A 12,379-nucleotide genomic window follows, 5' to 3' on the forward strand; every position below is an offset into this window, starting at 1 on the left:
CTCCCCTCCACCCTGGGGACTTCTGGAACAACAGAAACATTGAGCTTCCTTGCAAATGGCTCTGGATCATCCCTGCCCTGCAGGGACAGTATTACCTGACTTACTTACCTGCCCTCCTCCCACAGGGACCCCTGGAGCAGCAGGAGGAAGAATTCCTGGAGGTACCGCAAGGTGGTTTTCCGGGAGTACCTGGATGATTCTTTCACACGGCCAGCGCAGCGGGGAGAGCTGGATGAACACCTGGGCATCCTTGGGCCATACATCAGGGCAGAAGTTGAAGATGTCATCATGGTGAATTGAAAGTTCCTGTTTCCTACAAAACCATAAATCCCCCCATTACTGTCTGTGCTCAGCCAGAGTGGGTGCTGAGTGGGCCTGCAGGCTCTGCAAGCCCCGGTTAATCTTCAGGGCCCAGGGCTGGAGCTGTTGGCATGTGGATGGCACCAGACTGGGGGGCAGAGCCACCATTCAGAGGGACCTCAGTGGCTGGAAGGTCAGCAGGAACCTCAGAGTTCAGGTGCAAAGCCCTGGACCTGAGACAGACCCAGTCTCTGCAACAGCACAGCCTGAGCAGCTCCTGGACTCCATGTGTAGCCTTTTGGGTGAAGGGGTTGTAGAAATCAGGGCTCAGTACAGCTTTTTTAGGTGCTCTATGTGAGGGCAGACTTGGGCTTCCTGTACCACCAAAGGTCCTTCAACACCCACTTAAGAAGAGGTGGAAGGCTCTTCACTGGGCTCAGGACTTGTGTGCATGGAGGAGTTGCCAAGTTCTCAGGAAAATCTCCATCAGGATGGATTCAGCACCTTTGGGCTCCAGAGAGAGTGGTGTAGCTGATCTTGCTCCCACTGAGCAGGGAGAGGGCCTCATCCTGCTGGCATGACCAGGATGTGCTTTCCAGTGGGGATCACACTGCACAGCCACAGTTCGTAGTTCAGCAGGGTTGGCCACTGTGTGGGGACCAGGTGGGGATCTGGGCACCAGGGACTTGGCTGCCTCCTTCCTGTCATCTGGCTGGGCCCACCCCCAGGGTCCAGGGCACCCTCATGGCTGCATGCAGCCCCCTCCCACACTGCTTTTGCTTTGCCTTCCCTCCGGTGCAGGTCACGTTCAAGAATCTGGCCTCACGACCCTTCTCCTTCCACTCCACACTGACAGCCTACGAGGAGACACAGGGCACAGAGCAGCAGGGTGAGGTGGTACAGCCTGCTGAGGTCAGGAAGTTCTCCTGGAAAGTCCGCCCCAGATGGCACCCACCATGCAAGTTCGACTGCAAGGCCTGGGCTTACTTCTCCAATGTGGACCTGGTACGTGGGAGCCTGCTCCATGGGGCATCCCAGGAAGGAGAGATGGTCAGCACTCCTGGGTCCTGGCTGTGTGGTTGAGACATTTCCTATAGGGCTGTGCTGAAAGCAGCCTATGGCTGTGTAGGTTCTCAGGTGTCTAATGCAGTGATGAATACATGCTGGTGCTCTCTTCTCTTCTCTTCCTTCTCTTCTCTTCTCCTCTTCTCTTCCTTCTCTTCTCTTCTTCTCTTCTCTTCTCTCTTCTCTTCTCTTCTCTTCCTCCTCTTCCTCCTCTCTTCCCTCCCCTCTTCTCTTCTCTTTCCTTTCTCTTTTCTTTCTCCTCCTTCTCTTTCTTTCTTTTTCTTTTTCCTCTCCTTCTCTTCTCCTCTCTTCTCTTCTCTCTTCCTTCTCTTCTCTCTTCTCTTCTCTTCTCTTCTTCTTCCTCCGTCTCTTCTCTTTCTTCTCTTCCTCTTCTCTTCTCTCTTCCTCTTCTCTTCCTCTTCTCTTTTCTTCCTCCTCTTCTCTTCTCTTCTCTTCTCTTCTCTTCTCTTCTCTTCTCTTCTCTTTTTTTTTTCACCCCTTTTCTCAGTTGTACCATCTTATGAAACTTGTAGAGAACTAGCATTCTGCAACTCCTTAACCCTCTGCCAAATCTACCTGGATTTGGTCCCTGGTCCAGTGTTTAGTGTAATAGGGCTATAGACAGTTGGACAGACAGACACCACGCCTCTCGAAAGCACATTCAAACACTTGCTTCTCAGCCTTTCCTAGCTCAGGGCAGAGTGGGGATGCCCCAGGGAACCCAGCATGTCCTTCCCACCCTGCACATGCCTCAGAGTGGGAGCCAAGCCAGACTAGTCTCTGAGACAACCTCCTATTTCCCATCTCCCTGGCAGGAGAAGGACCTGCACTCAGGCCTCATTGGGCCCCTGATCATCTGCCGCCGAGGGGTGCTCAGCTTCATCTTCAGGAGGCAGCTGGCTGTGCAGGAGTTCTCCCTGCTCTTCACCATCTTCGATGAGACCAAAAGCTGGTACTTCCCGGAGAACATGGAGAGGAACTGCTTCCCTCCCTGCCACATCCAGCAGGACAGCCCTGACTTTAAGAGAAACCATTCCTTCCACGGTGAGGATCTTGCCCTTGCCCTTTCCATCCCATAATCTATATCAGGATGGAAAAGCCCCAGAGCCTTGAACCACTCCTGACCACTGCCTTTCCCAGCCATCAACGGCTACGTGAGCGACACACTGCCCGGGCTGGTGATGGCTCAGCAGCAGCGGGTCCGATGGCACCTCCTGAACATGGGCAGCACTGAGGATATCCACTCTGTCCACTTCCATGGGCAGCTGTTCAGCGTCAGGACCAGGCAGGAGTATCGCATGGGAGTCTACAACCTTTATCCTGGTGAGAAACAGTGCAGGCACTGTGCACCCCCCACCTGCCAGGGCTTCGTGTCCGTGCCCTAAGGAAGTGCCAAGCCTGCAGGGGGGGGGTGCTAAGGAGGGGGACTGGTTCTGGAAGAGTCTGGCTTTGTGTTTGCACTGCACTTGGCACTGTGTCACTCCATTACAGCCAGTAAGTCCCCTCTGCTCTGTTCTCCATTCCTGGCCAGGTGTCTTTGGGACAGTGGAGATGTGGCCCTCACATGCTGGGATCTGGCGGAGAGTGCAAAGTGGGGAGCACCAGCAAGCTGGGATGAGTGCCCTCTTCCTCGTGTATGACTCGAGTGAGTGATCCCCCTTGAGCCCTGACTACCTGCTGCCACAGCCAGCATGTGTTTGAGCTCTCTCCCCCAGATCTCTCAGCCTTTCTCCTGGGGTGACCCAAGTGGGATCTTCTGGTTTTTCACTCTGATAGAAGGTCATGACCTCAGTCCTTGCACCCTGCACAGCCCAGCAAGAGCACAGAGTCAGGGACACTGAGGTGAGGGCTGGGAGACCAGCCTGCGAATATTTAGGCCCAGAGCTCTTGTTTTCCAGAACTGAGGATCCCTGGGTCCCCCATAAAATGCACTTAACAAGCTAGTGAATGTCCACACTGTCAGTCAGGTACAGTGCCCAACTGCCTAACCATAAGTCAGGAGGTAAACTGAGGCACAGAGTGATGACAGGAGGCAGCAAGCAACACTACCTGACCACAGGTTGATCTGATAGAAACAGCCCAATAAGCAACTGCAAAATCCACAGGAAACTTCTGATTCCACCCCAGAACAACACGTTTCTAACTCACCATGAGTAAGCACTGGGGGAAGTGGTGTGTGAGAGTAGTGTTTTATCACACAGTGACAGTCTCTCTCCTGTTTCTAAAAGAGTATTAAATGTCAGCCAAAAAATGTTGCCATAAGTTAAAAATCTGCTTAAGATGTCAAATTCACGTTTTCCCCAGGAGCATTTGATACACAGTGGAGATGCCAGGATGTGACAAGTCGCTAATAATAATGATTATTATAGGAGACAAACATCCCTGTGCTCAGCAGACCAGAAGAGAGACACACAGAGAGAGGGGTGTCAGGTAGACTTTCCTTTAGCAATGTGATATTTTTTTCAAAGACACTGCCTAGCAACAAAAAGGCCTGGAGCAAGACTTGGGTATAAAGAAGAGACACTTTTCTGCACTGCTGGGACATTAGGATGTGGGAATGAGAGGTCATGGACTCAGGGGTGGGAGTTTGGCAAGAGGCCACTGTGACTGATGCTGGGAACTCTCTGCTGCTGACATGGGGGTCAGGAGCAAGAACTTTCAGCACCCCTACAATGCAGGGATGGATGTGGAGGCATTTAAATGTTGTGAGACAAACAAATCTGTGAGTTCCTGGAGGCTTGAAAACCTCCCTGAGCCTGGAGGCTGCTACCCAGCCTAGGCTCTTCCTTCAAAAGCCTCCTTATCTAATCAACTCTCCCTGTTTTTCGCCCTCCCCTGTTCACTGCAGACTGTCGGGACGCCCTTGGTCTGGCTTCAGGCCGCATTGCAGACTCTCAGATCACAGCGTCGGGGCAGTACGGTGAGTGCCTGCAAGGAAGGCAGGTGAGGTCAGGGCAGCTTCAGCCAGCACAGCTCATATGCTTGCCTGCCCAAAGTTCTGCTACACTGGGTGTCCGGTAGAGTCCTTCCTCCACCCATACCCGTGTCAGCTCAGGACATGGAGGTGTCTCCCCACATGTCTGGCCCATCGTGTCAGTGCTCTGCTACCCTGTAGATGGCTGCTAAACCCTGAGGTGATCCTCAGACTCAATCCTGCGGGTGGACTTGGCAGCTCCAAGTGCTCTCATGTCTGTGCTCTCTCCTTGCAGGGCAGTGGGCTCCTCACCTGGCCAGGCTGGGTAACACTGGCTCCATCAATGCCTGGAGCACCGACCGCAGCAACGCCTCGATCCAGGTGAGAGGGGCCCTGTGTCTGGAGGCACCACTGGGGGCATTACAAGGGCATGCTCATGGCTGACACACTGTGCAGGACTCATACAGATGGCCAGTGTTTCCCCAACTACATCCTACTGTTTCCCCCTCCCTTTGGGAGGGGAGCACTGAGACCCTAATGGCAGTTAGTCTGGTCGTGGTTGCTGCTGGCCTGGCCCTATATCCATCTTTGGTGCAGCAAAAGGACCACTTGGCGGCCCAGCTGCAGCATTGGGTTGTGCAAAAATCCCCCAATGACTAAGTGAGAACAGCTCACCTGTCCAAACAGCTCCCCCCTGCCCTCTCCCAGCTGTTGCCTGACTTGTGCCCTTATGAATGAGTGTTTTAATTGGTTTCATAACCAGTGCTCAGTTATGTCAGGAGGAAGCAACATCACAGGTTTATAGTGCATTGCCTGAACATGGCTTGGGTTTGCCATCAGAAGTGAGTGCCTGACTTTTCATTCCCAGGTGGACCTTTTGCATGTCATGATTATTCATGCCATAAAAACCCAAGGGGCCCGACAAAAGTTCTCCAGCTTCTACATCTCCCAGTTTGTTGTCTACTACAGCCTTGATGGGCAACAGTGGAAGGCATACAAGGGAAATACCACCAGCACCCAAATGGTAAGTGAATGGGTCTTGAGGAGGGTGTCCTCCCAGAATGGGGCCCTGGGGTGATGAGGACTAGGGAGCTCTGTACACAGAGCAGAGATCTCCTGAGCTCCTGAGGTTAGGGAAGAAACAGAGAACATTCAGTGCCTGGTAACTGGATTGCAGATCAGAGATCTGCAAGGGACTTTCTGTCTCATTTTAAATTGTCTAAACTATCTCTTTCCATGATTCCAGGTAACTCTGAGATCCACTGCTTAATGTTATGTTGCATGTTACTTAGAGCATAGGCATAAGATTCTGCCTGAATACCTTTTTCAACCTTAAAGGCAAATTTGGCTTTCTAAAAACATTATGTAGATGATTTGGAGAATCAGTAGACATTAGAAAAACACACAACCTAAATATGTATAAACTGATCATTCCACTGGGAGAACAAGAATTTCCAGAAAAGCTTCCATTGTGTACACCAGCTGTGGCTAAAACTTTTCCCAGGTTCAAATGTTCCAGGACTGGCTTTTTTCCTTCTTTTTCTCTCCTTCGTTGGGTGAAAATATAAAACCAAGTTCCTTTTTACAGACCCTAAGTTTATCCTCCTCCTCTTCTTTCTCAGTGGTTCACCCTGATTTGGCCCACTCACACTTCTCTGGCCTGAATCACAACTCAGGTCATTTCCCTGGGCTGCCGTTCCCTGTAAGGACGGTGATAAGACACAGGAGCGCCAGACAGGATTGTTCTTCTCCCCAGAAACCCTTGTCCTGCCTAGCTCTCTTTCCACTGGTAAGACAATCCTCCTCATCCCTTTTCCTGCAGAGGTTCCTTGCAAATGTGGATGCAACTGGAGTGAAAGAGAACCGCTTCAACCCCCCGATCGTGGCCAGGTACATCCGCGTTAACCCCACTCACTCCACCGTCCGCGCCACGCTGCGCATGGAGCTCGTCGGCTGCGACCTCAACAGTACGTCCCACCTCCAGACACCAAGCACCAAAGCTGGGGGCTGATCTGATGGGGTGCTGGGTGCCAGCTCCATGTGCTTCAGGACTCCCAGGCAGTTATGTAGGGGGAAGGAGGAGATTGGAGATGTCGTTGAGATGCTGAGGGAACAAAGCTGGAAAATCTCATTATGGTCTTAGAGATAGCAATTTCAGAGGGAGAGCCTGGGGCCAGCTCTCACCATCACTTTTTCCTGAAGCACCAGAAGCTTCCATCAGCAGCTAAGCTGATAGCTGGGGAGCTGCTGCCTCAGTCTGGGGGAGCAGGGAACAAGCAGGGACAGATGCTATTGGCTTTTCCTCTGGTTTTGCCACTTCAAGGCGAGACTGCTCTGGTCAACAGTGGTGCTCTGGGATGCTTTCTTTGGCTTTGCAAACAGCAGGACTCTGCAGCAGCTAAAAGCAGCAGTGGCTGTGCTGTCACCCCATGCCCCAAACCTGCCAGTCTGCTCTGAACCACCTATACACAAGCACACCTGATCACACCTGCGCAGGGTGTCTCCCTTCCAGGTATTCTTGTTCTTTCCTGGAAACAGGTTCTCCTAGTGTCTCCTTGGCAACAAACTCTTCACATCCTCCTAGATAAAATCTCCAGGGAAAAAAGAAGGTGGGACTAGTGGCCAGAGCCATGCTGCACACAGGGGCCCTAAGCAGTGCAGGGACCACGACACTGCAGCAAGGCACAGGAGAACCTGTAACCAGGGAGGTGCATGCAGTGCAGTTGGAGCAGTGAGCAGGCAGAAGGCATCTCTAGGATGGGTCTGTTAAACCCCTGACCAGCATTGCTACTCTCTTCCAGGCTGCTCCATGCCCCTAGGAATGGAGAGCAGAGGGATCCCTGACCAGCGCATCTCCGCATCCTCCTACAGCTCCAATGCCTTCTCCAGCTGGTCACCCTCCCTGGCCCGCCTGAACCTGCAGGGGAGGGTCAACGCGTGGATGCCAAAGGTAGCCCGTGCAAGGAGACACCCAGATAGGCAGCTGGGATCCCAGCTGGCAGGATGGGTGCTTGCAGCCTCTCCCAGTCAGGGCTGTGTGGGAAGTGTGTAAAGCCACGTGCACCATGCAAGCTGCCCACTCACAAGCAGGAGAGTTGCCACACTGATTTAGCACCCAGTAGCTCCAACCAGATGCCTGGTGGGGCAGGTGAAGCTCAGGGCTGTATGCAGGGCCAGCTCAGCTTCAGCTGCAATGAGTGTGTCTTTCTCATTGCTGCTGAAGAGTTGAAGGCAGTCTGTCCTTCCCCAGAGCAACAGTCCCAGAGAGTGGCTGCAGGTGGACTTCGAAGTAACCAAGAAGGTGACTGCAATCATAACCCAAGGTGCCAAAGCTGTCTTCACCCACATGTTTGTGAAGGAGTTTGCTGTCTCCATCAGCCAGAACGGCAAGCACTGGAGCCCAGTCCTGCAAGATGGCGAGGAGAAGGTAGGCAGAGCTGCTCCATTGCCATTTCTGGGGCAGCAAGCACAGACCTTGGCACCAAACATGACCTTTTCTCAAGAGCACTGAGCCAGGCTGTGCTTCTTCCTCCCTTAAAGCATTCCAAGGGGTGTTTGATCACATCCTTGCTATTCCAGCAGAGGAAAGCACATCCCTGGTTTCTCTCTCCTCTCCAGGTTTTCAAGGCAAACCAAGACTATACAAGCACAGTGACGAACACCCTGGAGCCGCCCCTCTTTGCCCGCTATGTGAGGATACACCCCCGGCAGTGGCACAACCACATTGCCCTGCGAATAGAGTTCCTTGGCTGTGACACTCAGCAGGAGTACTGACGGCTGCGGGGCCAGGCATGGGCAGTGCCAGCCCAGGGACTCACATCCCAACAGACACTGAACTCACCAGGGCTGGAGCCAGCCCTCCAGGGTCCTGGATGGCTGCCCCTGCTGCTGGGGAAGAGAAGTGCTGCAGAGCTTCACAGTGGCTGGCTCGTTATCCGCCTTTTCCCGTCTCTCATCTGCCAGATGCCATATACTCCGATGTAATGCTAAAGAATTAAACAGTAATTTCCAGTATCTCCAGCACTTACTCCTCTGCTCCAGCCTTGGAGTCTCTGGGGGCTCAGTCAACACTACCAGCAGCTAGTAATTAATTAACCCCAGAGCTTCTCAGCTTTGTTTTGCACAAGTTCCTGCTGCTCCGGGCACAGTCCTGGAGGAGGAGGAAGCAGCAGAGATAAGGACTGAGAGAGGATGGGGGAGGAGGCCCTCCTCCAGGCGCCAGCATCCATTTCACAATCGGTAGGGATCAGTGGCTTGAGGGAGGCAGAGCTTGCTCAACCTGACTCAGCACTGGGCTTTGGCCCTCCACTTCCCTTCCTGTCCTTTCCATAATGCCCCTTGCTGCTGTGGCTGGCTGCCATCACCCTGCTTTCTGTTGCTGCCTTGGGCAAGGAGTTCTGTGGGTGTCTGTATCTCCCAGGGACCCGGGTGGGACATTGACTGGTGGATGAGCTGCCACCTTGACATAATCCCCAGCATGGTGTACCATGGGCCAGAGCCATCTGCCCACTGCTGGTGGCTCTCCCCATCCCCGGGACCTGCCCCACTCAGTGGCAGAGGTTTCCCCTCCAAGGAATGACAGTGAGAAGGGGGACACTGGCTCCTACCTCATGTCTCTTGTGGCCACAAAAATGGCCACCCCACAGAGGCACAGAGCACCTGGTGGGCTGTGGAGAACGTGTGGGGTTGTGCCTCTTGGGCAGCACATTTCTCTTCCACTGCAGTGGCAGTGTTGCCATCATTGATGGCTCCTCAGAGCCTGCACCAACCCACCCCCAGTGCTATAAGTCCTCCTTCTGTGATGGGGAGTTGGGTGGCCCTGCAAAACCTCTGGTAGCTGGTGTGGGGGGGAAACAGGGTTATGAGGGGGCTCTGGAGAATGGCAGGGGTCAGCTGGGTGCTGGCTGCCATCACGGTGGGATGGGCAGGATAGGTGCACCAGCCCAGCATCAGCCAGTGACTGCCTTGGGAATTTCCAGGGCATCTGATCAGAATCAGGTAGTCTCTGCTCACACGTGGATGAGATGTGGCCTGCAGAGCTCCCAGAAGAGCTCTGTCAGCAGCACAGGGGATGGTCGTGGTGGGGACACCAGGGCTGTGCCATGAATCAGGGTGGTTGTGTGAGGAATGGCTGCTCTGGCCCACCCAGCTCCTGCCTGCCATCAGCTGCACCGGGCTGGCTGTGGGGAACACGGATGCTCCCATCCATGGCTTGTGTTTGGAATAAGTAGGAACACACGCTGCAGATCACCCCAGTGATGTGATATGTCTGAGAACCCACACCCAGTGGAGATCAGAAACTGGTGTCTCAAATAAAGCAACCTGAAAAAGCCTCACATATCTTCCAGGTTCCACATTGCTGTACATGGAGCCTTTGCTGTGGCCCTGGCAGTGATTACATTACAGCCCAAGCAGGAGATGCAATCACCCTTTGGCTTAATTGCATTCTGACAATAACCAGGCACAGAGGTGAGAAGAGGCTGCCTGGTAGGCACTGGCCTGAAGAGAGGGATTGGAGCCATAAGCTTCTCAAAGGGGAACACCTCTGCCTGAGTCAGAGTAGCCTTTAGCCTGGAGGACAAAACCTGCCACCTCAGGCCCTTCTCAAGACCACCTTCTTCAGCTCCAAGGCATCTCCATCTCTCCTGAGCACAGTGGCCAAGGACAGCTGGCTGCAGTGACTGGGCCACCACCCCAGGCACATGGAAGACCCTGATGGCAGAGAGAACAGAGCAGAGACATCATGTCAGACCCAAACAGCAGCTGGACTGTAGGCAGAGACCGCCCCACACTTGCTAAGGATCTGGCCCAGTCCCCCATATTCCAAGGCTGATATCCTTGGATAAGGGCAGACATCTGCACCCTCTGCCCATGGCCAGGCTGGGCCTAACGAGCTGAAGCATAAATACCCCTCAGGGTCTACACCAGTGGATGCTCAGGCTCATCCCTGCCACCAGAAAACAGTCTGCCATGTTGTGGCACATTTGTCCAGTGACACAGGGTTAGATCAGAGGAAAAGCTGTGTGCACCAGAGCCCCTCTCTGCATAATTCTCAAAGAGGAAACACGGTAGAAATCTCTGCAGGTGACAGAGCAGCCTTCACCCACCAGCCCTGGGCAGTTCTGGATGTTCTCCAGCCAGCCAGGAAGCAGCAAAGGGGCTGTGCTGAGCAAGAGCCCTGGGAGAGGACTGTGGGCAGGCAGGCAGATATGTCAGAGCCTGCCAAATTCTGGCATCTAATACTGTAAGGATGTCTTGACATTTATCTCATGGGGAAGGGAGAGCAGACGCTCTTTCCTCACAGCACGATGCAAATCTGAAATGCATCACATCCACCCCCAGCCACAGACATTTCTGTGCAGGGGAAGGGCTGGACCAGCACAAAGCCCTCTGCCACTGGGCCAGGAGGTGCCCTGCCTAATCTCCATCCCACAGAGAGCCCTGCTGCAGTGGGGGCTGCCTGGTCAAATCCTCCCAGACCCTGGGGATCTTATTCTCTTTCAGGGCTCAGCTGTTACATCTGCCTGGGCTGGGTGATCTGATGATGACACAGCTTTCTGGTGTCTCCAGGAAGACAAAACACATCCTGGCCATCTCTTTCTATTATAGCCCAAGCAGACACTATTTTGCCATCCAAAGTGTGTGAGGTGTTTCACTGCTGAGCCTCAGCCAGATAAGCCATGGGCCATGGAAGTTTCTGCATCTGCCTCCTCTCATGCTGGATGGAGACCTCTTGGTGTGCAGCCCCCACCTGAGCCAGATGTGGGGGATGTGTGCAGGTATTGCAGCTGTGCAGGTGGGCACCATTCTCAGAGGAAGTTGCCAGCACATAAGAGAAACAGGCAGCAGCATTTTGAAGAGAGCACCTGAGCGGGGACTATGGCTGGTAGGGAGCAAAGCAAATTTGGGCAAGCACATACGTTACATATGTGTATATGTATTCATATATATGTACATATGTATTCCCCATATGTGACCAAGAGAGAATGAAGACTTGGACTTCCTTTTTCTCTCTGTCAGATGTCTCTTGTCACATTTCTCCCTCCTACTATGTATTCCATGATTAACTGCAGGGCTTCTCTCTGCTGTCTCTATCTGTTGCCTCCTACTCCACATTGCTACCAGCCTGTTTCCAGCCCATGAGTGCAAGAGAAGCCTGGTGCCAAGGTGTCCTGCCCCCAGGATGTGCCTAGGGAAACACGTTTCAAGGCTGTGCCCCAGCTATCCCACTGTGTGTCCATACTTCCCCTCTCCTCCTCCCAGGCTGCCTCAGTGCTGGGTAAGGATGCTACAAAGTGCTCTACAGGCACTTCTTGGTCAGCTGGGCAGAGGTAGAAGAGATAAAGCTCCAAGCAGCATCTTCCAGCCTAGTGGGCACTTCTGTTGGACCAGAATGCAGTCAGGCACCCTGTGACTTTTCTATTCCCCTGACCTAGTCCATTATTTTCTCATCCTAATATGACTTTACAGGCTTTCCAGGGAACCTTGCAGACAAAGTCTGGGCCACAGATTCCACCATACACAGCTGCAAAATGTGGTCCTCTTAGCTGTCTCTCTTCTGCTCCTGACTCCCCTTATCTACCACCACTGCAAGCCTATTGTGTGATTTGGTACACTACTGATACAGAACTTGCTTAGCATCAGGAGCTAAGTTTGATGAAGATTTACACCACAAGCTGTGGATTTCCACCCAGATATGCTGAACTTTTACCTAGTTAAGTAAAAGGAGGCTGCAGAGCTGGTTTGAGCTGGAGGATAAGGAAGCAAGGAAGGCTGCCACCGTTGTCAGCTGACACAACAACCTCTAGATTTTCAGGACCCCAGGGATGGTGTGAATAATCCTTTCAATGATTAAGTTAAAGAATATTCCAGCAGAAATAACTTCCCATCCCCAAATAAATGTCTGACTTCATCCAGACTCGGACATCAGTAAGACTTATTAGTGAGAGCACAAATTTCGACAGCAGCCCTTCCCGCCATGCATAGCTCACAAATGCAGGGATTTGCTATCCAACCCATGCAAAGGCAGGGATTTGCCATCCGACCCATTCAAATCTCAGGTGCACAAGTAGGTGGAAGACCCAGAACAGTGCAAGGAGA

General features: G+C 53.0%; 1 protein-coding gene across 1 annotated transcript in view; it reads left to right on the forward strand.

Moving 5' to 3' along the window:
* The window catches only part of F8 (coagulation factor VIII), a 23,372-nt gene extending 15,079 nt beyond the window's left edge, over nucleotides 1–8,293 (forward strand). Inside the window, 12 exon segments of the mRNA XM_032701855.1 lie at nucleotides 126–291; nucleotides 1,102–1,305; nucleotides 2,181–2,409; nucleotides 2,506–2,688; nucleotides 2,897–3,010; nucleotides 4,214–4,285; nucleotides 4,575–4,660; nucleotides 5,148–5,303; nucleotides 6,102–6,246; nucleotides 7,081–7,229; nucleotides 7,530–7,706; nucleotides 7,898–8,293. Of these exon segments, the coding sequence (XP_032557746.1) occupies nucleotides 126–291; nucleotides 1,102–1,305; nucleotides 2,181–2,409; nucleotides 2,506–2,688; nucleotides 2,897–3,010; nucleotides 4,214–4,285; nucleotides 4,575–4,660; nucleotides 5,148–5,303; nucleotides 6,102–6,246; nucleotides 7,081–7,229; nucleotides 7,530–7,706; nucleotides 7,898–8,053 (1,837 nt within the window). The 3' untranslated portion in view covers nucleotides 8,054–8,293.
* The last annotated feature ends 4,086 nt before the right edge of the window (nucleotides 8,294–12,379 follow it).

The sequence above is a fragment of the Chiroxiphia lanceolata genome, chromosome 14, assembly GCF_009829145.1.
Source record: "Chiroxiphia lanceolata isolate bChiLan1 chromosome 14, bChiLan1.pri, whole genome shotgun sequence".
Taxonomy (NCBI): domain Eukaryota; kingdom Metazoa; phylum Chordata; class Aves; order Passeriformes; family Pipridae; genus Chiroxiphia; species Chiroxiphia lanceolata.